General features: G+C 35.3%; 1 protein-coding gene across 1 annotated transcript in view; it reads left to right on the top strand.

The window, feature by feature from the left end:
- LRPPRC (leucine-rich pentatricopeptide repeat containing) overlaps positions 1–25,907 on the top strand; it is a gene marked incomplete at its 5' end in the record, with an annotated part of 55,484 nt that extends 29,577 nt beyond the window's left edge. The window contains 13 exons of the mRNA XM_010076360.1: positions 558–626; positions 885–975; positions 3,403–3,545; positions 3,659–3,746; positions 5,831–5,954; positions 9,604–9,692; positions 13,053–13,257; positions 15,435–15,574; positions 15,738–15,853; positions 18,814–18,888; positions 20,480–20,564; positions 24,434–24,576; positions 25,851–25,907. Coding sequence (XP_010074662.1) covers positions 558–626; positions 885–975; positions 3,403–3,545; positions 3,659–3,746; positions 5,831–5,954; positions 9,604–9,692; positions 13,053–13,257; positions 15,435–15,574; positions 15,738–15,853; positions 18,814–18,888; positions 20,480–20,564; positions 24,434–24,576; positions 25,851–25,907 — 1,425 coding nt within the window. The remainder of the gene's footprint in view (positions 1–557; positions 627–884; positions 976–3,402; positions 3,546–3,658; positions 3,747–5,830; positions 5,955–9,603; positions 9,693–13,052; positions 13,258–15,434; positions 15,575–15,737; positions 15,854–18,813; positions 18,889–20,479; positions 20,565–24,433; positions 24,577–25,850) is intronic.
- Positions 25,908–26,758: the final 851 nt, after the last annotated feature.

The raw sequence follows: 26,758 nt of genomic DNA, 5'->3' as shown, positions 1-26,758 counted from the left end.
CTTTCTGAGCAGTAGCAAGATAAGTCAACATCTAAAATGACTACTGTTTTTAGATATTAATAGTTGTAAGAAAATGGCTGATGTTAGCAGAGAAGGGGTACTAATTGATGATGTTGCTGTTGGGAGGCATGGTTTTCTAGTTGCAAAGATGTTGCAGCAGTGTTGAATAAGAACATTTCATTGTGAAGATAGTTTGGAAACATTTTGTGTAATTCTTTACCATGAGTAATACAAATTATTACCATTGGTAATAGCAATAATTGTCTATTATTGTGGTGATAGAAATTATTTAACATTTCAGCTCATCTGAAGTATATTTTAAATCAACTCTCTTGGCAGTGTTCAAACAAAAAGGAAAATGTCTTTAATAAAATGACTGCAATTTTTAAGTCTCATAAATGTAACTTAACTTGATTATTTGTGAGCTTGTAGTCTCATTAAGGTTTCAAACAAACCAAAACTAGGAGCTTTTATTATGAGTACATGTATTATGTTTATTTTTCCTTAGACTATTCTAGGTGAAGTAATGTGCTGCTTCTTGTGGAAATATGTTGCAGACTCCTGGCTTGAGAGCACATTCTGGAAGGTTGCAGTGGTTTGCAAAAAGGTGTATATCAAGTAATCAGGTATGTGGCTCATATGATGTCTTCTATGTAACTGTCATTATATTCCAGTAAAAATTGTTTTGAAATATCTCATTGCTTGATTTTTATGTTTGTGAAAGGACATGTGACAGGCTGATGAGGTGAACTTAATGCTCTGTGTAAATGGCGGTGTATACTTAAATATTATTTTAGCTGAATGCGCACAACATGTAAGTGCATATACATAGAAATATAATTGTTTGGCTGAGGTATAAATGCGTTTGTCCTTTCTTTTTAAAGATGGAGACTTTGGAACATTTGGTAGAATTAACTCAAAATCTATTTGAATGTGATAGAGATGAGATGTACTACTACCTGCTTCAACTGTGTCGTAAGTGAGCTTGTGATTTTTTTCATGTTGTAATCTGTTTTCTTTTGTGAGCTAGGAGGTAACCCTGGATTGGAGAGGAGTTTTATCCTGATGTGCAGTTAGCCTGGATACCATTTCTGAGCTGTCTTGCTGGGGAGGGAGTACAAGGTTTTTTAAGTGCAGACTTACATAGAACTTCTATAGTACAAGTCTTCCAATCTATGCTATGGTCTTGTGTCCTACTGTGAAAGTTTATTCTGTTTTGGTGATTAATATGCTTAAAGGAGAAAAACTGCTCATCTGTTACATCTTTGTAGCTTCTAAAGGTCTGGAGTCTCCTGTAATTGAATCTGGTACTGAAAGGTGCATTTTAAAAAAAACTACCAAATCTTCACCAGACACAACCTAACTTTTGCATCATTTATAGGAATGGAACAGTTTTTAAAATTGAAAGTTCATTTCTATGCTGCAGGCTTAGTGTAGGATGTATGTATAGTGTTTGTCATTTCCTCTTTTTTCTGTATCTTTCAGTCTGTGCTGGTTTTGTTATTCAGTGTGTCTGTACTGACTTTATCACATTATATATAATATATTTAATATTATATATTAAACAATAAAGGTTTTTGAAATTGTAGTTGTAGTTATTTTAAAGTCTTGAAAAAACATTTTGTGTTAAGATTGTGTATGGAGCACTGAATTAAAAATTAATTGGGACATTTAAAAAAGCATTACAGGAGTTGCTATGTACTTTGGTACTGTGTATGTATATTAATGAGCTATTAGAGCAATTTGATATATTCGGTCATGGGAAAACTTGCATTTGAGCGTGAAGTAATTTTAGGCTGTTCCCCACGTATATTTTTGGCTGACTAGAACTAGTGATGTTTTAATGCTAAATAAAATACTATTCAAACCTTCTTTTTAATTTCACATGGTAACAAAAGAGGCTTCTTCCCCACACTTGTGCACTTACCACAAGCAGAAGAGATGAGTACAGTTGCAAGCATCTCTCTTATAAGTGTGGAGCCCAGAACTGGACATGGTCCTCTAGATGTGGCCTCACAAGTGTTAAGGCGTTCTCTGTCCTGCTCTGTTAACTGCCGTAATAATCTGCATTAAAATGTTATCTGCGGTATTAGTCCTTAAAACCTATTATTTTATTTGACTTAAGGCAGTCACCAAGCTTGTTGCCTCTTCTGAAAAGCTGAAGTGATGCCAGAACTTTATCGAAAGTGGGCTTGGATCTTGAACCAGCCCAGTTACATATCCATGTGTTTTCTTAAACCAGTGCTGCTCCTGAAGAGAACATTGCACTGTAATGTTTCAATATTACATTGCAATGTTGTTTGCAAAGCAATATATACTGCTGTGAAACATCAACTTTATAGCAATTCTAAAGAATATCCAAATGTGTCACGCTGCTTCCAGGTGGCTGCTCCAGCTTTTCCTTGTGTTATGACTTAGTCCAGTGGAGCCTGAGCTATACAACAGCTTAAGTTCCTTAACCAAACAGTGGAAGAATAGCTGAAGAGCTGCTGCTACAGACTGAAATATTGACAACTGAACTATTAATTCCATCATCTACCTTCTGACTCTGCCTTCTTGCCTTGCATCTCTTCGTTTCTGGGATTCTGAATTAAGCCATGGAATGAACAGATTACAGCTAGCAGATGTTGGTCTTGGGTAGCTGTGAATAGCACCTACAGCAAGAAGTCAATGCTGTTCTAGTGACTTAGGATAGGAGACACTGAAAACCACCGGCTGTATTTACTTAAAGAGTAGTTAACTGTTTTCTTTCACAAAGTCCAGCGTTCTGTTTATGGTTCTGTACAGTGGTACTTGTATAAATTGCTATTCTTGTTGAAAGAGTTGAATTAATCTGTGAATTATTAAGCTTTTTCCCTTTCAGAAAACTTAAACATTTTACAGTCTTCATGTATGCACTTTTTTTCTTAGTAAAATAAGAGCCCGAAGGCCTAGAACACTTCTTTGACTTGAAAGTGGTAAACTTCTGGGATGTAGGTGCTCTAACTCAGTAGCAGCATAACCAGAGGATTTTGAGAATTTCAGAATAGAACTTGGAAGTGGTACCTTAGGGTGTTAACGTTTTGTAATAATTTTGAAATTTTTGTAATTGTTTTTACAATTAACAATCAGGAATATTAGAACTGGTGAGCTAGGAAGAACACCTCTGCAATATTTCTGAGTTGATTTCTCATTCGTTTGAAAATTCATATGATCCTTTTAGGTTTTTTTCTGTCTGGTATCTTCTGGTATCATCTGTGTATTAAAAGTAGTTTAGAACTTTTCAAGTTGATAATCATATGAAGCAGAAATACATGATTAATTGATTAATTATTTTCTAAAGATACCTTTTTTTTGAATCATTTTAGATATGTATGTGTACTGTACATGTACTTTTATGTGAACATTTGAATCTTGTTTCAGAGAACAATGGTGACTGGAGAAAGGCTGAAGCTGTTTGGACTAAAATGCAAGAGGAAAATGTTGTTCCTCGTGGGAAAACTCTAACCTTATTGGCTGATATACTTGAGAAAAATGGCCAGGTTGTTCCATTTGAGGTACCTAAGGTAACTGGAGCTTAACTTTCCTAGCTAACATTACTTTTGAATACATTTATTTCCATTGAAAAGTGTTAACAGATAGCATTACAGTAACTTATTGAAGTTGCTTTGTTTCAAAGGTTAGACACGAAGATACCCAAAGTTTAAGTGCTTCTAATGTGGAAGAAAGAAAAATAAGGATGCTTTGCAAGAAAAGCAATGCAAAAGGTAAACTGAAAACCATTGGGTTTTTTCCCCCTTCAGCATTAATTTTAAGATTTCTATTAACTACAGAGCAACAGATGCTTACTGCTCCCTTTTCTTGGTTTACTAGTATGTTAAGAAAGCTTCATGATAATGTTACCTGCTGATATTCTGCTTCAGTTCTTCATTGAACTAATCATTACAAAAAGATTTAAATATATGTCCCTGTAGAAATAGATCTTATATTTTGTGGGCTCTGATAATTGATTGTAACATATGCTTTACATCATGTCCACTGGTGGCAATGTCCATTTCTGTACCCCACCAATGGAAAGCAATATTCAAACACAGGGTGAAAACCTAGCTCAGTCTGAAGTCAGCAGAGCTTTTGTAGGAGTCTCCAAACATAAGGAGTTTTTTGCTTTAAAAAATAGAATTGAAATGGGCTTTTACAAGCGGAAGGAACAAACCTATCACCCGTCAGCTGCGTTTTGTTCATGTTTTTATTAAAGAGTTACACTCGTAGTAAATTAAACTGGAAAGGGTTTTTCTTGTTGAATGTGATTTTTAGTCTACTGGTACCTCAGATTTCAGAAAAGTGGAAGAACAAATGTCTTTCCCACTGAATTTAAGTGTGAACACTCTATGAATGCTGGTGTTCAGCATCTGAGCAGGCAAGAGAACTCAGCTTATTGCAACAGGCCAAGCTTTAACCTCATGCCTATAAATAGGTGTGGTAGAGGATTTCAAGACCTTTCCTGTGTCATCCTGTTGTTGTTTTATTGGTCTTTTGGTTGACAATGCAGTCACTGTTGTAATGTCAGACGTCAGTCACATTGTCTGTCTCTCTGGTGTGTCTCTATCTCTCTTGTATACATGAAACTCACGTTACACGGAAGTGGATTTAATTTTTACTGTGATATTCTTTTCCTTTATCTAATATATATATATTTAATGTAGCTCCAGGCATCCAAAGTAGATTATGGATGGCAACATTAATTTTAATTATTAACTCAGTGTAAGGATTTATGTGTTGTAAATAATAAATTTTATACATAGTCATTTTTGTGCCTACATTTCAGGAGGTTTTTATGTATATTCTTTGTTTGAAGAAGTTTAAGATTCACACCAAAAAGCACACCACCAGTTTTGGATTGGGGAATGCCAGCTTAAAATTCTGTAGCACTCTGTAGTAAGTGCTATTAGTGTGACACTTCCCGGGACAGTAAGATTCAAATGAGTTGTCTTCATCTTTACTTTTAAAAGTGTAAGGAAAAAAAAGTTGAACTTAATGCTTAGCTGTGAAATCTATAGTGCTAGTCCATGTGTTTCTGAAAAGTTTTAAAGATTTTTGTGACTGTGATTTGAATTAGCAAAGGAATTATCTTTTGAGTTTCATTAAATGAAACATGCAATCACAGTTTAGATGTGAAAGATCATTTGTGGTTCTTAACCTATGCTATAGAGCTATGTTACAGCCTGGGTAGGAGTTTTAGCTGCATGTTTGTAGCTGCATAATCTTGTTTCAGAAAAATAAATGACTGAAAAGTGTGCTTATCATTTTTTCCCCCTTTTTGGTAACATCTTTTCATACACTGACAGTTATTGTGAATGCATGAAATAAAACTGTTAATCAGTCAAACAAATGCAGCGTAGTTTGCTTGTTAAATATCTGTATATTTGTAAATTGTATGTTTTGTATAAATCTTGTCGTAACCAAATAATTTGATCTCCCCATATTGGAATCACCTCCTATATTATTTTTTAAATGCTGTTGTGATCATGCACCAGACACTGTAACTATATACCCCAGAATTAGGTGTTGCTTTAAAAATCCTGAGTCTTTCCCTTTTAACCGGCTGTGTTGGTATTTAAGCAACAGCCACATACAGGAAAAACAGCAGTAGCAAACTTTTTGTTCTGTGGAGGTATGTGTCAGTTGATTGTTGTTTACAAGCAGTTTTGAACAAGCCATGACCAATGTCTTTGGGCTCAAGCAGAGGATAAATAGATTTAAGGTGGACCTTTTCAATGAATACGTGACTTCTTTCTACAATGAACACGTTGCAGTGTGACATTTCATTTTGGCTTTTTTTTTTCTTTTTTAGAGGCCTACAATATTTTCCTAAAAATGCAAAGGAAGGAGGAGTTTCATCATCGTTCTTATGACAACCTTATAAAAGCTTTATTAACACAAGATTGTCTTGATGAAGCCATTGAAGTGAAACACATGTAAGGCTTTTCTGTGTTTGGAGGTTTTTAATTGTTTAGTGGGGGCTGTTTTTAAATAATTTCTGCATCATTTTCAGGCAAGTCCTTATGGGAAAACAGGTCATGACTGGTAATTAGGAACGATGGTAAGAAATACACCAGTGTTTCATGGAGTGGTATACCATATATTAAAAAGATACCATAGTGACAGTATGTGTTGCTTAATAACTCATTTCAACTAACAGTATCAACAGATGTACTTGGCATCAGAACTGAAAATCTACCCTTCTGGCAGTCTGCCTTTTCCTCTTTAGAGCAATATCCAAACAGACAAGATTCCTTTACTTCACTGCCCATGAGCCTTTTCCTCAGTGCAGATCCCTGCTGCTGTCCTAGCCCACCTACACTCCCTGGCAGCTGGCTGCCTGCCAAATGCAAAATGGTACATTTGACTGTGATGCCAGTGGGTAGGAGATGACCATAAACCTTAGATCCAACTCTTACACTTCTGAAATAAATCCAGCGTACTGTCATGCATTATTAGAATCACTAGAATCAAAATAACCTTTAGTGCAATGTATGGTATGCCACTTGATTTAATTATTGCCTGTAATATGTGCTCTGGTCACATTAGAGGCTTCAAAGTAAAAGTGTTGCTACTCACCAATGAAGAGGTAAGAAGAAAAAGAAAATTAATTGTAAGTCTTTCAGTTTCTTCAGCTAAAACAAGACCTGTGGTTGTCATCAAGTGTGTTCTCTGAATACAGTGAATTTGAAAGTGCCTTGTCTTTCACTTACATGGTGCAGAGGGCACTGTAAAAACTAATAATTTTTAGAGGCAATTTGGTTTTTGGTGCCCAGGAACAATATAGTATAAGATGATGTTTATTTTTTTCATGTTTTCTTTAAAAGTGTTTAGACTGAAGAAATGTCTTCCATTGAAAAAGTATGTGAGTTCTACATTCAGAAGAATAAGTAATGTTTTTTTAAACAGGTCTCAGTAACTGGACTTTCTAATAAGGAATGTTTGTGCTTGATGGATATATGGCTTATGTCAAGGAAGAACTAAAACAGTTTATCAAAATAAGCACCCTGAAATGGAAGAAATTGATAAATCTTTGTAAATAGAAGATGGAAAGGACATGTTTTAGAAGTACAAAGAATATTGATAAGATTGTTGATTAGGTTTTAAACTTTCTACTGAACACTTGTGTGTGCATTGACTGCTTTCCTGCTCTGCAGCTCAAACACACTTGTAGGGAAGGTGCACAAGGTATTGCATGGTATCTGCAGAAATTTGCAGATTGGAAGAGCAGAAATAAGGTGGTGGCTTGTTCCTAGTGTTTCGATGATTCAGAATTCTCACTTTAGATAAGTGTTCTAGTATGTAAATCCAAAATACAGGAAAAAACCAAAAAAATGTAAAGACTAAAAGAGTTGGCAGTGTGTTTTAAAGGACTAAACCTCTGAACCTTGACATATTTAGGAAAAAAGAAAATGGATTTTTAAGAAGAGGGTCTGTTCTCGGTCAGTGGTCAAAGCCAGACATCATAATAACCCCTGTGCTTTTCAGAGCTCCCATATTCCATTTTGTAGCATAGAAGTGCCAAATAATGACATTCTAAGAAGCTTGTAACAGCTCCCTGTTGCATGAAGACAGAAAATGCTTCATATTGGCAGTGTTGATGGTGTTTATCTGTGTATCTGTTTTCTACTAACAGAATCATACTTACATTAAGCATTTTCAAAAATCTCTAAGTTTTAAATTCTTAGCTGAAACAGAGAAAGTAGTTGTGTGTGTACACATGGTGTGTATACATGGTTAAGGAATAGCAAATTGTGTTTTGGACACATTCCTGCGTGCTTGACAATTTTTCCAACATTATATTACAAAGAGATTGCTCTTACAACGCCTGAATGTGTGCAGTGGCCTGAAACTTGTGCAACTCCTCGTATTTTCATAAAATACAGGAAAGCTACCTTCATTTATGTAAACTAACATCTTTTTCGTTTTACTCTACTTGAAGACAAATTTGGAATTTAAATAATATTTAGACAGCCTTAGTATGAGTATTAGCATAGGCAACAAAATAAGTAATTTTTTTTTAATTTAAAAAGGTCAGATAATTTTAAAACTTTTTCTGTTATCAGAACTAAGAAACTTCCATGAGAAAAATGATGTGATAGCAGGAAATTTCATTTGCATTTAAAAAAAAAAAAAAAAAAACAAAAAAAAAACCAAAACCCAAACAACCCAGAAGATTACTGATCTGCTGATCAACGGCAGTCCAGTTGCTTTGGCATTCTAGCACTGTTTTGAGGAATATTTACTGCATTTAGTCCAAGAAGTTTTAAATAGAAATATAGGAGTATTGGAATGATGGATTAGTTCTGTAATAGTAGCTAACATCTATTTAATCACACTAAAGACTGGAAGATTGGAGAAAGTAAATCCTTTGTTATATATAATTTACAGTCTCATGCATGAATTGTTGACTTTAGGGCTTTGACAGATGGGACAAAGAGGGGGGAAAAAAAGAGGCGGAACTGAGCAGTGGGTGCTTAGGCAGGGATTAAGAGGATTGGTTGGGAGAGTAAGAAAATCCCGAGGCCAGTGACTGTATTTGTGAGCCTGGGAGGCTGAAAGTGACTGAGAGGATAGTCATATTGTGTGCGATGTGAAGGATTTTCTTGGGATTGAGGAGAATAATTTAGCAATGACCCTGCTTACCTCCCAATCCGCTCAGCCTCTAAGTTCAAGTAGGTAGGCTGCTCAGTTGTTTGCCACAAGATGATCAGTGAGGTTTATCTTGATTGCTGATATGGTAAATGGCAGTGCCCCCCTTTTCTGTGTAGAGATTTTGTAATCTAGAAATGAACATTTGTAAAGTTATTCTTCTATATTAAAAATGTGGCTATATGTCATTTGGGAACTGGAACATTTTGTATTACAAGATCAATGTAATTGCTGCTTAGTCTCTCTTGCCTAATTTCCAGAGTGTTAGAAAAGCTTTAGCAGTGTTATTAAAATAAAGATTCTCTTTGCTATAGATATGTGAAAATTTGTATTACAGGAGGTAAATGATAAGTGAAATACAATTTTTACATGGCTAAGGCAGCAAATGTAGTATGTTCACTTTAAAACCTGTATACATCTAGATGACAGAAATTTGAAAATTAATCAGCCAAATGATATGGTGTTAGTTCATAATATGCTTTAGTTTATGTTTAAAATATACAGTGCTGAAAATAAATGTTTCATTTTTATTGCTGAAAGAATAGTTTTACATTTTATAATTATGGTGACTATTGAAAAAAGAAGAAAAAGTATCCAGCTTAGGATACAACAGAACAATGCAGGGCATGCAGTTATTTTAGTCATCTAATATGTCAGCATTCAAGAATCTCTGAACTGATTGTTTAAAAAAAATCTTGTACTTTGTTTCTTTTGTTGCTCACTTCCAACTTTGTCATCTGTCAGAATGCAAAAAAAATTATCCTTCTATAACCATTGACAGGATAACACAAAAGCTGTCTCCAGGTCGATATTTTGCAGCAATATTTTTAACATATGAACAGTAGTTTTTATAATTTCACCTTGGTGCTCAACCATTTATTATCGTATCAGAAGCATGTCAGTAATTCCTTTCTAAATGTCTGCTTCTTTTAGTGCTGAGACCCACATCAAGGGCTTCACACTGAACAGTGCTGCCAGCAGCCTCCTCATCATATCGCAAGTTAGGCGGGATTATTTGAAAGGTATGTCACAATGCTTGACCTTTACGTCACATTAATGCCTCTGCAGATTTTTCTTGTAACGCCCTTCGAATACTTGGATAAAGGAGTCCATTTAGCAAATTACCTGCTTATCAAGAGCCTTTTGTGGTAGCTGAGAGACGTAAATTACTGTACATGCATTTATAATACAGCTTGAATATGAATGTACTTGTCATTTGACCACTTAGTCCAGTTTCCATTCCATTTAACACAAGATGGGTTTTCTTAAGATGAATCACAGCTCTTCAGACATGCAAAATTTGTGCTCCAGAATGAGAAAAACTACAGGCTTTCAAGTGTGTTAAAATTCACAGCACAAGTCATTTTGCTTTGGAAATTAACATACTTTAGAGCATCTGAAACAATTCCCAGCAGTTGTTTCTTGCATATTGTGTTGGCTGTGTGAGATACCAGATGAGTTAAATTGACTGTTAAATGTGCATGATTGTGCACAAAATGATTATAATATTGATTTAAAAACTTAATCAAATACTTTTTAATAGTTCTCAATATCAACAGTAGCAAAATACTCAGTTTGGTTTTCTTTTCAATGTAACAATGATGATAGAAAATAAAATGGTGGCTGAAGAGTATGAAAGTGTGCCCAACAAGATGGTGGATAAAGTTTACAGCTGTGTTGTTTTAATTCTTGGCATTGGTTGTTTTGCTGCCTACAGTTTAGCTCCACAGTGTTACATTTTAGTTATTTAGCTGTTCTGTAGAACTGTTGTGAGAGAGGAAAACATCAAGCACATAGTTTTACATGCTGTGCTGTGTCTTTTATCCCTATGCAAGTGTAAGTACATGTTAATACGTATTTTCATCAGTACCTTTAAGCGTTAAAGCAGCTACATACGAAGAAAATGTATTACACTGAATTGGGTTTTACTTTCATACAGGAAGGCATACCCAAAAAATCCATTTTTGATTTTACCATCAGTTAATTTTATTTCATTATGAGTAGCTGTAGTAACCCATACCCATGTAACATGAACTACATTAAAATACTTTAAGATGAGCATTGAGATGCATCTGCTCACTTGTACTCTTTCCAGCAGCTGATAAACTTGTCGTCTTTCAAATTCTTTCCCCATTCAGTCTCCAGTCTGATGTCATTGCCAGGTGTCCTCAACTGAAATATCTGTGGTGAATGCAATTGTTTCTCTTGCTCTTGTCAAGTCTTAAGTTTTTCCAGCTTTCAAGGCCTTCACCTGACTTTCCTGTCTGATTTCATTATAATAAATTTTCTGCTTTGTCTTGCCCAGTGTGCTATGAAGTTTTGTCAGTTCTTAAATGTTACACAGCAAAAAAATCTTCCCTTCCTCAGAGCATCACTGATGTTTCTGTGTTCTGCCAATCTCTTGTGCTAATACATGATTTCTTTTTAGCTAGCACACTAAATTCTCTGCCATTTCAATGCTCTCCCTTGCAGTACTCTAAAAATATTTCTTCTTGCACAGTCCAAAGTTTCTCAAGAAGTCTGTGGAATTACATTGATTTCCAAAATTATGTTTTCCTTTATCTTGTGCGTTGAACAAGCTTTACTTTGGTAATTTAATTTAATAGTTAGACTTGATCCTTGTTTCTATTTTAGTTTGAAAGATACTACTTCTCTTCTTGTAAGTGAAGCATTAAAAATGCAAACTACTAAATATTCCAATGATACTGGTCATTTTCTGAGGCTCATAGATTACCCCAAAAAAATTTTGGGCACAGTCTTTTTGTAATCTTTCGGTGGCAAGTTCCATTTGACCTACATCTTGTGATGGCTTTCACTTATGTAAAACTTGGTTGCTTTGTCATTTACTCATATAGTTCACCGCCATTCTTTGCTGTGTAACGTGGTATGGTTAAAAGTTTGTATGTAGGTCCCTAAGTATACTTGTGAGAGCTCTAACATCATCTAGCAAAAACTTGGTAAAACCCAGGTTACTTTAAGAGTCAGAACTTGAGTTTCACCGTATGGAATTTACAGAGTTTACAGGAAAGCCTTTTAAAAGATAAATGGTCAATTTTCACAAGCACTTAGTTACCTGCTTTTAAGTACTGAAAGATCAAGGGATTAAATTATTAATTCAGATTAGTAGTAATGAGTGCTCCTACATAATAAAAAAGATACCAGCAAAATTATCTACTGTGCTTCTCGTACATAATTTCTTGCGGTAGTGCTGCACACATGCAACTTTCTAATCTTTCTCTGTCCTTGTTCTTGAGAAGGCTGGTCATGCTCCATGCTAAAGGGAGGTCCACACTTATGAGATAATTTTAATTTAGCATGTGTTTTAAGTTTGCTTTTTAAATTTTGGGAATATTGCCCCTTATGTATTGCTCCTTCTTTCCCCTAAAAAGAAAAGGGGAAAAAAAAAAAAAAGGAGAGAGGGGTGCATAAAGAAAATTTGCTGTGAAGGAAGGTTAGACATACAGGATGTTTTTTCTGCCTCTTTTGTAAAAGGTAATATTTGATTTCTGTAGTACCTGCATATTGAGTTGGAATGTTAATGCTGTGGAGTTCAAGTGGGTTTATATTATGTTAGTGTTATCCCTTGGTATTATAATTACTAACTGTGATTAATCCTGCCTGTGCTGGTAAGGAGTAAGATTTTTACCAGAGGGGCTTGTCTTTCTGTGTGTGTTTGTTCATGTATAATGTAAATTGACAAGAATTCTGGTTAGAGAAATGAAGGTTACTGCATCTGTGGTGGATTTGGGTAATTTGTGGCAGACAGACAGGAGACTGATTTTGTGTGCTTTTAACATAGGTAATTGCTATAATTTTAGGAGTTCTTGCGGTAACTGCCCAGTTTTGAGTTTATTTTTGTTCTTGTATGGACACTTGTGTCCCGTGTTTTTATTTAGAAATCAAATGTTGGTAAACAAAGTTTTGGTGCATTCTTAAAAAGACAAATCTGAATACTGGACTTTAGCAATACATTTTTAAACTATCCATATTCTTAAGTATGCAACATTTTTGGCTTTTAGTGATGAAAATTGCTTATACTTTGGAGAAAAAACAAGGTCGTGACTTTAAGGTCATAAGGGAGGACATTTATGACCCAACTGCTTTCCTTGAACTGGATACTAAAATAAGTGTTAAAAGTATCTTAATACTTTTTATTGAGCAAATATTAAAGCATTTAAACCTGAATTACTGTTGAAAGTTCTTATTTTTGCATGTATATATTCTGCTTATAATTCACTATAGCAATTTTGGGGCTTAAGTTCAGCAAGAGAATTATTTTATGTACATGTTTTTAAAAGAGTAGGGTTAATGATACCAACAGCATGGTTGCCTTCTCAACTAAAATAGTATTTCCTTTTCCCGTATTTCTTTACCATCATTAGATGCCATGGCTGTTTTAAAAGGAGTGCTTGACAGCGGCTTCTTGCCTACTAGATCAGCAGTTATTGTGCTCGTTCAGGCTCTGGCGGAAAAAGGAGATCTAAAGAACCTGCAAGCACTTAAAAACATGCTGGAAGACATCACAAAATCAGTTGATCTATCTGCCTCACTACTCGCTAATGCTATTGCATTGGCTCATACTAAGAAGTAAGTGTTTCTAGGACTGGTATGTGTAATTATTTCATGCAGAGTGGTGGGAAATCACTTGCATTATCCATTTAATTCTGTTTCTGTGTTTACAGTGTCCTAGATACTAAAATTCTGGTCGAGCTGAGCAGTGCGCTGTTCAGTTCTGTTCCTGTATTGTTTCCCAAACACTTCTGGGGTTGAAAATCATTTAATGAAATACAGGGATAGCTATGAAGCATTTGGTAGAGCATAAGGTCTTCACTGGTGGTGTAATTTGGCTTTGATTCCTTTGTTCTAATGTATTACATCTCATGTAGGGTCTTCTCCGTGGTGTTAGATCAAAAGCCCTGTGAAATCTGAATGTAAAATTTAATTAGCTACTTCATCAATGTAAATGTAAAAAGTCTTGGAATTTAACAATGATTATGCATATAATACTTGTTTGGAAACAGAAATCTGCTACCTGTTCCAGTACTTGAAATGACAAAATATTATTGTGTTTACCCTCAAAATGTGAAAGCTAGACACATATCTGTGGAGTGGTTTTATATTCTTTTGTGGTCAGAATTGTAAAAAATTGTCTACTGTACTGTTTTAGGCCATGGTTTTGATCATGATAATTATCCCCACACTTTGAGTATCCTTTGATTCAACTGTTTAATTCAGTATCAATGCTTGGCATTTCTGTTTTAGTTGATACGTTAGTACTGTGCTAGTTTATCCTTTGAATAAAACTGCATGGGGGAAGCACTTCTGGGAGAAAGGGTATACTATGAACTTCTCAAATATGCTTTCCAGGAACCAGTCTTCAGGAATCCTACGTATTTTGTTATTTTATTTCAAACCAGTTTCATCATGTAGAGCTCCTGTGTCTAACTTGGCAGGAAAGCTGTAGAACTGTGTAGTACAGAACAGATACCTGATTGCCTCAGACATGTCAGTCCAGAGAGAAGAGTCACTGAAGGGTTTGGAACAGCAAGAAGACTTGAATTGAAGAACCGTGCAGGCCAGTTCCAGTAGTGAGCTCACTGTGTTTTCAGCCACTGAAAAACAATGTCTGTAAAAGACTGATCCTGTAAATACTTAGATCTGAGTGATCCTTTGGCACACAGTTCTAGTGCATTGACTTTTGCCTAAATTAAACACAGTAAATAGGAGAGAGACTTCATGATTTGTCTCATAAGCTGCATATTTTCATGTGTTTTCCATGTCATAAAAGTGTTGCAAAGTCATACCATGTTCTTAAGATGTACACTGGTGACAAGAATAAATAAATAAATAAATTGCTGTATGCAGGCACAGGTTATTTAAGCAGCATGAACTTTTCTTTTACGGTACTAAAACTAGCGTGGATGTAAAAGAACACTTAGCAGCAGCAAAAATAGTATGCAGCTTATATATTCTTAAATACCTTGCAAACCGTACCTTGAGAACTATGAAAAACAGATTGTTATATTTTTATACCTGTTCATTTATTGATAGATTCATGTTTCTGATATAGTTGTCAAAGGATTTTTCATAGCTTTCAAGTATGTTGTGTTTCTGCTTCACCTAAAAGCATTCATCGTGCTCCCATTTCTTCTCAATTAAATTACTTTTTAGAGTGTACTGATAAGAGATGTCATTTAAAATTTTTAGAATGCTACAAGCAAAGTTTATACTTTGATGAATACATCCTGCGTTATTTTATAAGCATTTAGTATACTTGGGCCATGAGATTAAAAGTGTTTAGACAAAGGTACTGACCAAATGACATTGAGTATTGTCTTTTGCATCCAGAAAGGCAGGCATGGGAAAAATCAGGTAAATAATTCATTGAATAGCATTAAACAAAATACTTGAGTTGCATTCATTAATTATTCAGATGCCTTCCGTTAATGTTTTGATTTTGCCTTCTAGATTTGCAGAACACATTTTCCTAAAGCAGCTAGCTGAACTCTTTTTTCTTAATGAGGAAAAAAGTATGTCAAAATTACTTGAGCTTTGTACAGGTCAAAGGTCATTAAAAATTTTACCAACAGGATAACTTAGTCATAAATGGTTTCACTTTTACAATATCTGAATAAAGTTGTAGGTACTCAGCCATTGCTGGGAAATATGACCTTTAATGTATAAAACAAGCTTTAATATAATTGCTTCTTTAGGGTTAGAAATCTTGATTTCGGAAACTAAGCCAGTTCAATCTCTTTTCCTAGCAATGACCTTGATGCTGCTGTGGAATACCTTGAGCCTCTGCTTATCTCTGGTGCACAGAATCCTGATCAAGCTGTCAGAAATATTTCCTATTTGTTAAGAAAGGTGTCTGAGGAAGGATTAGAAAAAGCTTTGGAAAAATGTAAGTTAATTACAATGATATTTAAATATTCTGACTAGACAGAAGTGTTATGAAAGAGCTATTACATGTAAAACCTGCTCAGTCAGCATAAAACATGCCAGTGAAGTTTACAAAAGTGGCTTTTCAATCAAAGCTTTTTCCGTATGTACCCCTCATTTTGCAGTTGGTGTGATGGCAGAACGACTGGCCAGTCAGTTTGGAATTTACAGACCTGTCACAGATCTTTTCCTTCAATATGTCAGTGCAGACAGAGTGGATGATGCCAGATCGCTGATACAGGTAATGACATAACAGGAGACGTACAGAAATGCTTAGAGCTCTTGAAAGGTTAACTGAGAAATTGTCAAAAAGTGGTGTTATATAGCATAGGCTAGTACTGGTATGCTTTTGAATTAGTGTGAGTAGCAGTAGCACAGTTTAGACTGTTCTAAAACGTGAGCTAGTACTCTCATACTAATAGTAGTAGTGGGTGCCAGAGTCAGAAGGTTTTTTTGTCTTCTACCAACATGAAGGAAATAAAGGAGGACTTGTATATTGCTTGAAATTTCATCCAAAGCAAATACTCTTTTATAAGTTTTCTCCTATAGCAGTTACTTCTTGCAAACTATCTCGTTGTATCTTCTCACATAATTTCTTAAGTGCTGTAAACATAGTAATATCTTAGACGTGTACAGTTTGCGAACCAGAAGCCAGCAACGTTTGCTTTTTATGGACCTTATTTCACTGGGTTGCTGTTGCTGGTTGCCATATTCAAGGTTTATTAAGAGCTGAATTTGCTTGCTATTCACTTGTGTGTCAGAGATGCATTAAAAGACAAGTACTGGTCTCTGGGCCACAGTCTCAGCTGAGTTAGCAATCTTCAAGGAAGGAGTCAGCTGCATTCATGCCATTTGTGCAGAGCTAAAGACAAAGCCAAGCCAGAGGTGGGATGAACTGTGGGTGATGATGGGAGCTGCTGCTGGCAGCACACACAGACAGGCTTCCTCAGGGAGGCTCATCCCAGCAGGTGGCAGTCCAGCAGCCACACTGATTCTGCAGGCTGGTCGGTAGTCTTAAGCTGCTGCCTCAAACTGGGACCTCTTACCATCTCCTGGTAGTGTATACTTCTTATTTACCAGTTCCTAAGTATTTTAAGCTGTTAAAGAAAAAGCTCTGCTTCATCCATCAGATGTTTTAAGATATTCCAAGACCATTTTCTGCGAAGAATTCATGCTAACAAATATGTTCAGCTACTTCTACAGTGTGGGGTGTATTACTTGTGTAATCCCTGCTCTGGAATATTACTTTGTTTATTGCTTTGCCTAACTAGTCATCTGAGTATTAAATTAAGAGGAGACTACAGTTTTTATATAAAACATATAAAATCCTCTTGCTGTATAGCATGAAACATCAAAATTCAGAACAATCTCAAGCTATTTTACTCTTCCTGGTTTTTTTGATTGCTCTTTGATTGAAATTAATGAAATTGAATGAGTGAATGAAAAGCAGTTACCATTTCTTGCTTTTGTGAAGGTTGGGGGTTTTGTATTTGTAAGTAAAATCTGCATGTTCTTAAAATTTTTCAAAACGTGGAATAATTTCCATTCATAAATTCCTAAAACTTGTTATTACAACAGCATCCAACTGTTGGAGTTAAATTAATGGCTCTATAGCATACTTGAAGTAATGTTGTATACTCTATATTTTGGGCAGAATTTTAAAATATTTAATGTTAAGTGGACATTCACAGATAAGCTTGAGTAGAAACTTCTGTGTATATGAGAAAATGTGGGGTTTTTTATATGGTGCAGGAAAAACTTTCAGTTGTGTTAAACATTCTTGACTGGTATTGTGGATCGAGTATTCTACTAATAGATAGTAATGGTAATAATCACTGTCCATTGTTTGTTATTTTCTTGTAAAGAAACCACAATATGAATGAATTATTTTGCTTGTAATAATCCGAGTATTACTGTGCACCTGGAGAATCCCTGCTCTCAAAAATGCATCTAAGAGTCTGTTTAAAAGTTCAAGAAACAGCAACAGTGTTTGTTGTACTGTCTGGAGGAAGAAGGCTTTTAGTGATGGAAGTCAAAAGTGGTTTGGTATTTCAGCACGAAAGGGGGCTGAGGAAAACATTTCTCCAACTAGACTTTCTCTTTCCTCTCAGAGCATCCTTGTTTCTTTTACTGACAGTAGATGAGAATGGCTAGAATCAGTAAATAAAATGTTGCAAGTTTCTCACACGAATATTTTGCCTCTGTTTATCACCATAAAGGAAATTTTTGTCAGAACATTGCGGGTACATTTTTGTCTCAGTTTGCCTCATGGAAGGAGGCTTCACACCTGTTCACCTGGACCTTAAAGAGCTTGTCAAACCATATTACACATACAGTACATTCATAATGCCATAACCCAAAATTTCTTGTTTGCATATATCTAAAATACTAGTTGAATGTAGTAAATTCATGGTATGTGTGGCTTTGTGTGCACAATATTCTCTTCCTACTGTGCTTTTTGGTACTGATAAAATATCTTACAGCTGATAAAAGCACTGTGCATTTTAAGACTGACACATTTGAGGAACATACACTACAGTATTGTCTTGTGTGTTTTATTTTGCCCTTGTTTCTGAAGAAAGATGGATTTTTGATTTATCTGGTCTGTCTCAAACTTTTTTTTAAGTTCAGCTTCTCTCTCAAATACTGTCTGTTGCAGTGAAAGGCTTTTATAAAATAGAGAGATTGAAATCAGTCCTTTGTATGCGTAAGTGTAGGTAATTATACTTTAAAGAGAACTTGCTTTGTACATTTTAATTTTTATAAAGAAACGAGCAGTTATCTCCCTGACACCTTATTAAATGTATAATTAACCTTATGATCCCTAGCTCACTTGTGAATGCTTGGCAGTATAATTGGAGAGGAATAGTGTTTCTCTTTTTCATTCTTTTGCAGTCTTAAACCTCGTTTTTGTGGTGTGTTGAAGTATTAGTTTAAAACCTTCCACTTTTGTTTTAAACAAACTTTATACCTACCATTTTAAAAACAATGTTTACCAAAACGGTGCATGAAAAGAACTTGTTTCCTGTGTTCAGTGGTGCTGGGGTTTTTTGCCCACTAATGGTCAATTATTTACCTTGTAAATAGGTAATATATTAGTATACTATTTTAAACGTCTGAAATTTGAAATTTTCACCTTAGTCATTTTGTTTATCACTAACCTACTTATGACTGCTACATTAATTATTTATTTTTCTTTAGAGATGTGGTGCATTAGTTGAGGAGAAGAGAACTTTAGTGAGTTTTATGGCTCGCTCAGCATCTCAACCTGGACAGGTATAATATTTTTTAATGTATATGATTGTATATGTAGCAAAATCCTTCTTAATCGACCTTTGTTGTAGTGTTTTGGATCTTGAACTGCACAGCTGACAGCTTTAAAAGGATTCTCAGGGAAGGGGGGAGGTTAATTTGCAGAGCTGGTTACGTGTAAAGGAAAAGTTTACTTTATGGACCATGATGGAGAGGAGGTTGTAGTTAGCATTCTTCTGTCGTTTCAGTAGTTTCCTGCTTTTTTTAAAGTTATATGTTATATCCTGTGTTGTGCTTTAAATGTTTTACTGTACTCTCCAGTTTAGTATCACAACCTGAAAGTACTTATTTTGTTGGTTACATTGTATGAATACAAATGCAAGTTAAAACCTCATCCTCTCTCTAGTGATAAAATGCCTCTATGTTTACATTAAAGGACACAATTCATATTACTTGTTATGGTGGTTTGGGCGTGTATCTAGTTTGAGCATCTGTTTAGATTCCTGGCTTTGTGCTCATTTGCTGTAATTTGAAATGCACTCATTTATCTGCCTGTTCTACTCCTGCCCCACCTTCCTCATATGCCATCCTCAAATCAGGAAAAAAAAACCCAAAAAAAAAAAACAAACCAAACCAACACTCCCCCCCCCCCAAAAAAAAAAAAAACCCACACACACAGGAAAAACTACAAAACCACCAAACAAAAAAAATAACCCAGAAAAAAAAAAACCACCCGAAAACCCAACACTGAACAACAGCAAAAAAAAAACCAAAACAAAACAAAACAAACCCCAAAACACACACACCTATGCAAAACCACATTGATTTCTTTTCATAGATGAGCAGCATCAGGAGACAGTTAATACACAAACTAGAATAAATAGTTTTCGAATTATGGAAAATGCATGTTTATGTTTTGTGGAAATGGTCATTAAATACTCACGGGTTAAAAGTTATTCTGTTGAAGTGATGATGAGAAATATGATGATGATAAACTCTATTTTTTGGTATCTAGAAGAAGTTTAAAAACCTGAAATTTTCTGGCTTTTCTTGCTGAATTTTTAATAACATGTAAAACTTAGTAGCATATGATAAATATGTTATTAGTTTCTATAAGCTTTTTAAACTCAAGACCTGAGAGGTTTTGAAACTGGAATCAGGAGGAGGCAGGTTCCAAATTTAAGCACATTAGTTAGTGATCTGACTTCTTTTAAGCACTGAATATATCTGCCACTGACCTCTAGGTCAGTAAAGGCTGATGAGTAGTTTACAACTTTTTCTAAATTGGTTGAAATCCTGACATGTTCTTATGAATACATTAATTACTTCCTTCAAAAAAATTGAGAAACTAATGTTTAGGCTGCTTTAGTATGGGTTTTATTCTTGTATTTTGTTTGTTTTGTTTTGTGCCCAATTTCTTTGACTATTTATTGCCTGCATATGAAATTTTGGGAAGGAAGTTCTCTGCTTTCAGTTGCACAGTCCATTCCTTGTTATCCATTCAGTTCATATCACCTAAAAGATCTGAAATAATTATGCTAACTTTGTCAATTTTATTTTGTTGTTGAAGATTTGAAGTTAATGGGTTTTTTCGTCTGTGCATTAAATTTCATAGGCAAAGAAGATTGAGACACTTCTAGAACTGATTCCTGAGTTTCTAGATACAGAAATTGGATACCGTTACCTCCTGAGATCTTACGGTAATTCATGCTCCTTGGAATAGTTTTTTTTAGTTAGAACTCTTGAGGCATTCAGAAAGGGTCATGGCAACCCTTAGAAATTGGGAGTAGGATATACACTTGTCCTGGTTTCAGCTGAGAACAGAGTTAACCTTCTTTGTAGTAGCTAGTAAGAAGCTATGTTTTTGATTGGTGCTGAGGAGAGGGCTGGTCACACACTCATGTTTATAGTTGCTGCCAGGACAGTCAAGGACTTTTCAGCTTCTCTGCTGTGCCAGTGTCTGCAAGTCCAGGAGAAGCTGGGAGGGAGCACAGCCTCGGTTGCGAGCCTAGGATTTGACCTTAGGTTTAGGATTGAGACCCAAATTGGCCAACAGTTCCCCATCCCCGAGAGGGTAAGTGAGCAGTTGTTGTGGTGTTTGGCTGCCAGCGAGGATCAAAAGTACTACAACACAGTGCAGCTTGCTTTACAGTTTGAGCCACAAAGAGATGGGGTTTTTTTCTGGAATTTTTGTTGTTTAAGTCTGTTGGGTCTATATAGTATCCTAGTTACTAGGTTGGAAAAGCAACCAGCTGACCCAAGCCTTGAATCCTTTACAAAAGGAGCTGTATTAAATTGAAGTGTATTACTAGAATAGAGGCTAAGTAGGGTCCTTGTGGAATAAAAAAGAATCCATCCTAACTTATGGAGAAAAATACAGTAGAAATGAATGGCTTTTAAAATGAATCTAGCTTCTTTCCCCAAAATATGTAATAAGTATATTGGTTCCTTTTATGTGTGTGTTTCAAAATCATAAGTGATTAGTTCTATCAGTAATGTGCAAGGGTCTTGTTGTTATTAGTGTAGATTCTATACACCTGTTTTAGTTTAGTCAAAGTTAATATTCTAGATGCCTTCATTTGGATTTACCTAAATCAGTTCTCTTTACAGTTGAAGGCAGAGAGGAACAGCTGAAAATGAAAAAATTAAGTTGCTTATTTAAATATGTTTATTTGCAACATGCACTCTTGAAAAATGAGGACTTATAACCCCTATGGCAACACTCAGTTGGAAGCTTACATCTCTGTTCTGTAGTATCCTTTGCCATGTGTACTCTGATATGGTCCTCCAGTTTTATTACAGGGAGTAAATACTCTTCACATGTGTATTACAAGCAAAAAGATATCATGACAGAAGCCCTTGGGCTCCAATCTATCACAGAGGAGATAAATAAGAATAATTAAATAAACCCCTTCAAACCCAAATCCAAGGTATGGTGTTAAAGGAATACAAACTTCACTGTATTTGAATCACCTTGTAGAAGTTCTCATGTTGTAGTATGTAACTTACAAAATTCACTTGCTTGGTAGTGTTCAAAGCAGCAATGATTACCAAAAGAATTTAGCCCCATAGTTTCATTCACAGTAGGGTAAGTTTTCTAACATTTTTTTATAAAACAAAAAAACACCCTTTTGTTACCACCACTGTACTTGCTGCTTTACACCATCATTAGCCTTTTACTGCTTTTTACCTCAGTAAAAATTCTGTAAGTGAACGGATTAATTTTTTCAATATCCTTTCTAACTGCATTTTAGTACAACAGTTTTATAAAGTGATCGCAGAGAATCAAACACTTGCTCTATTATACCCAAAACAGTGGTTAGTGTGTATTTAATGCTGTACATGAGGAAGCCACACTGTACATGAAGAGGTGATTACTGTAGTTTCTTCAGGCAGAGATGTAGCTGGCTCACAGCAAGTTCCAGAGGAGACATTCAGTGCCACCACGAAGAGTTTTAAAAGCCATTCCCAGGTTCTTCTGTATGAGATGTCAATTCCACTCCTGTATCAGGTAGAAGAGTGCACACTGGTAGAAGTGGGTACTTGACCCATTTTACTAGGGCTGAGCTAGATGAGTCATACTAGGTTATCTTTGCATGTCCTATTGCATCTTGCTGTTTTCAGGAAGTAAGGTGGTGTCCTGCTCTCAGGATATTCAGGGGCATTTACTATATTCTGTCCCCACCATGTATAATATGTACAGACCTGTACACATGAACAGCAATTTAGCTACCTCTTCCCCTCATCCCTTCTCTTCCATTTTTGATACTTTTGGCAGTGGTGAGTATGTTAGTTTCATCTAGCTATTAAAACGATCATCAGCAAAATATTTAGCACAATGGAAATTTAGAAGGCCATGCGTAGGTTGTGTTCTAGCCAAGAGGGCTAGAAATAAGAGTTAATAATAGTAAGCTTAAAACATGATTTCTCATTTTGGGCAAAGTTCAACCTTGTAGTCTCATAATTTTCTGGAGAAAAAATGATTCTCCTCTCAGGCCCTTTGTTATTTTTAATTAGAAAGGGGAATGAAAGGTAACAGAGTACTATTCTGCAATTGGTTACTGGTGCTAGTTATCAAAATGGACAAATAAAATTATAATGGTTTCTGTTTAGCAAAGATACAGTATAATGTACATCACAGCTGACAGAAGTCTGATCATATATCAGGCATCCATGACTGAACAAATAAAGGGACATTTACTCCATTCCTTGTCCTGAGATATGATCTACTGCCAGGAATAATTTCCTTCATCTGGTGAGATGCATAATCCTTTGGGTGTATGCCTGCCAGAAAAAGGATGTATTAGCTCTTTTTTTTGTTTTCCATACAGTAAATACATCTATTTAAAAAGAAAATAGAAAGTTAATTTTTTTTATTAGGCTTTCATTAAACCATCACTTCATGCAGCTTCTGCAGTAGCTGCCTACATTCAAAAAAGGAGCTCAGCCGCTTGCCAGATGTGAGTGGGAAGCTTTTTCTCGTGAGAAAGGGACACAAGTTATCCATTTCTGCATAATTAAAGCTTTTCTTCTTTAAGAACCATTGTTTTTGTAGCCCCTATCGTTGTGAAGATGGTGTTTCCAAATGTGAAGAAGAACCCGAGACAGCACCCATACTGCAAGTGTTTGTGTTTTCCTAAGCAGCCGAATGAATTGAGCTTGACATGATGGCTCTTTGTTGTTCACAAGGTGCTAGGAACTGTTGCGCTGTTTCTAGGACCCTGAGGACAACAGTGAAACTGTCAGGCATCACTTTAATTTCGTCCTGATGCTTCTCAAGCAATTGAGCAGCAGAAAAGTCTATGGTTAAGTGTGAGTCAATGTAGAAGGAGGAGTTTCTTCCTTCTCCCACTTTAGTGGAAAGAGAAATATACTCTACCCTTCTACAGCTAGAAGTGAATAGTGCTTCAAATAAATGAACAATGGATTAGTTAGAACCTGTTGCAGGGGGTGGTGCCTTTTATGGAATATCCATCAAAATGTTATTCGTTACCTAAGCAGTTAAGGTTTGTAATAGTGTTAGTGGGTCAGCAAAATTTTTCTCATGCTCAATAAGATGAATTTTTTTTCCTGTGTTCTAAAATGAGCATCTGACCTTTGTTTTCTTTGGTCCTTTAGGTTACAGTCATGATGTAGCCAGCACCTGTAACTGTTACAATAATTAAATTCTGTTCTAGATTTCTTACATGCTGAACTTGGGCTTTGTTCTAGCTTTTTATTTTTTATCATTTGCTTCAGAAAGAGGCATATATCTCTGTATCTCACATCCTAGAGTGTTGTGTTCTCACTGTGCTGCTCCCAGTCCTTTGAAGTTCCAGCACATTCTTGAAGGAGTTGGTCGTCCAACATCAAATAAAGAGGGAAGCCAGAATGGCTGTATGTTCTGTTCTCTTATGTGAATTGTCAGTATGATAATGCAGAATATCCAGAATATTTGTAATATTGTATATTAAAATGTTTAGAATGTGTTTTGGCAAATAGTGAGGATATGTGACACTGTGGAAAGAGGTGAAAAGAGGAACACTTAACCACTGGAGGATTTTTTGGTTTGTTTTTTTTTTTTCTGCAGAATCGGATGGGGATGTTGCTTCTGTAAAGGCTGTATATGAGAAGGCAAAAGCGAAGAATATACAGCTGCATGAGCTATCTCTGAAATCTTTAGCAGCTTTTCTGAAAAAATCAGGAGAGCCTGTCCCTTTCACTGAACCCCCTGTGAGTATTTCCTAATTAAGAAATAGATCTGCGGAATTGTGTGTGTTCAATGTTAATAAAACAAATTGCATGAATAATTACATAGGGATTAGATCTCTGCAGAGACTCCTCAAAGGAGGCAGCGTATGAAGTACTGAGTGCTGTAAGAGCTGTAGTAATCTCACATTGGATTTGACTTGAGGAAATAAAACCTCTTGGGGCTTACGATATTATCAGGCACTCATCTACAGGTGCACCTTTATCAAATATCCTTGGGGCAGTCATCTAAGCAATTGAACTTTAAAAGACTTGTAGACTGTGTGTTTTGTTAACAATTAATGGGTTTTAGTTTTCATTAATTACCTAGTTTACATCTAGTACAAGTTGCTCCTTTAGTAGGATGGGATTTTAGAACTGTAGGAATTATTTTTCTGTTACAGCTTTACTTCTACCCGCCTTGCCAACAGATACATGCAACTGTGCAAATATATCTTACTTGAGGGTGACAAGTGGCATGACACTAATTCTGTCAAGACCGTAAATACTTCTGTAACATCATTCCTTTGCCTAATACTCTGATAGTACCCTTTTAGTGAAGCAGGCTTTAAAGACTTTTTTTATTGACACTTTCTTGCCACTTTTTGTATTCTAAAATAAGTGTTTTTCTGTAGGTCTATAAAGACCTGATTATATGGTGTTTCTCCGTATTGATTCAAGATAAATGTGATTTTCTTTTCTCATTTTGTAAAGAATTGGAGAAAATTTTGGCATTAAATGTTTGCTTTAGCCTTTTTACAGCTGTGGAGCTTTTTTTTCTGTAATCTTGACATAATTTATAAGCTGAATTTTTATTTGGACTGTGTAAATTTAAAACCTGGAATGTCTGTTTCTTACATGTAGCTAATGAAAATTAGAGTGTTTTTTCAAAGGCACTGAAATGACTCATTTTCTGATTTCCCTGTTCATTTTTTTTCTCTAATGCAGCTTGGACTTTAGAAGTGTCTCATTTTTTGACACAATTGCAGATTGCAGTTAAAAAGTATTTACGTTTTTAAAATGAAATGGATTGTATTATTGCATTTTGTAATAGGAGCTTTATTCTGCATTTTTGGCAAGATTTTCCTTTTATTCTCTCTCTTTCTGGTATTTCTCTTAATTGTGCAGACTTTAATACAGATCTGGTTTTGCATGACAGAGAATAATAGATTTTGCTTTTGTCAGGACATAAGACTTTGAGAATTAGTAACTTTTCAGTTGAAACAATGTTGAACTTGTTTATTCCACTTTATTTATAGGAGTCATTCAGTTTCTATGTGGAAAAATGGAGGAAAAGAAGATTGGAATCATCATGAACAGACAGTCTTTTATGGTTTAGCTGTTTATTAAATTGTTTAAATATTACATTCAATAAAAATTTTAAAAAGCATGCTGTTCTCTGTAATTTTTAATATACATACTGTGTTTAAACAGCACTTTCCATATCTGTAATTGATAGAAACATTCATTAATAGAAATGCTGTTAAAATTGCTGGTGAAATATCAAGATGCAGCTTTTTTAGGCTATTTCTGTTTTGATGTATGGCCTGCAATAACCTGAACTGTATTTTGGCTCCTGTTGATTCACCAAATATCTGTATATCAAGTTGCTAGAGGGGAATGTAACTTAAGCAAACTGTCTTATCCTGTGTTGTTCTTTGCTGTGTCAATGTGCTTTGGGGTAAACGTAGAAGGGTAAAGAACATCATCCTCAGGATTCATCTATATCTACATAGAAAATAAACAGATCTTTTTTTAGATTTCTCCTAAATGTACTTCTTGTGTGTTAAGTATCTCATTAGGGCATTTGTTATTATACGTAAAGACAAAATACTTCTACCTTTTACACAAATACTTCTACCTTTTACACTAGCTTGTGTGTTGTAGTTTTATAGCATCTGTAATTAATTCTCATAACTGTTAGTCCAGTTAATTTTATGGATACAAGAACTGCATATCCATGAAAACGTGTCTTTTAAACAAAGGAGCGCCCATTATTTGCAGGAGTAGCAGTTGTTTACTTGTTGGGAGACTGGCGGGCGTGCTTTGTTTGTATAATGTGAGAGTATGCCTACTCTAATATTATTTTACAGTCCAGAGATGTCAGATCATGAAAATAAGGCACTTATAAATTACAAGATGAACCAATACGTAGTAAATACGTCTA

Source organism: Pterocles gutturalis, unplaced genomic scaffold (assembly GCF_000699245.1).
Source record: "Pterocles gutturalis isolate BGI_N339 unplaced genomic scaffold, ASM69924v1 scaffold24513, whole genome shotgun sequence".
Classification (NCBI taxonomy): domain Eukaryota; kingdom Metazoa; phylum Chordata; class Aves; order Pterocliformes; family Pteroclidae; genus Pterocles; species Pterocles gutturalis.
The sequence above is the reverse complement of the archived record's forward strand: the minus strand, read 5'-3'. Positions and strand labels throughout refer to the sequence as shown.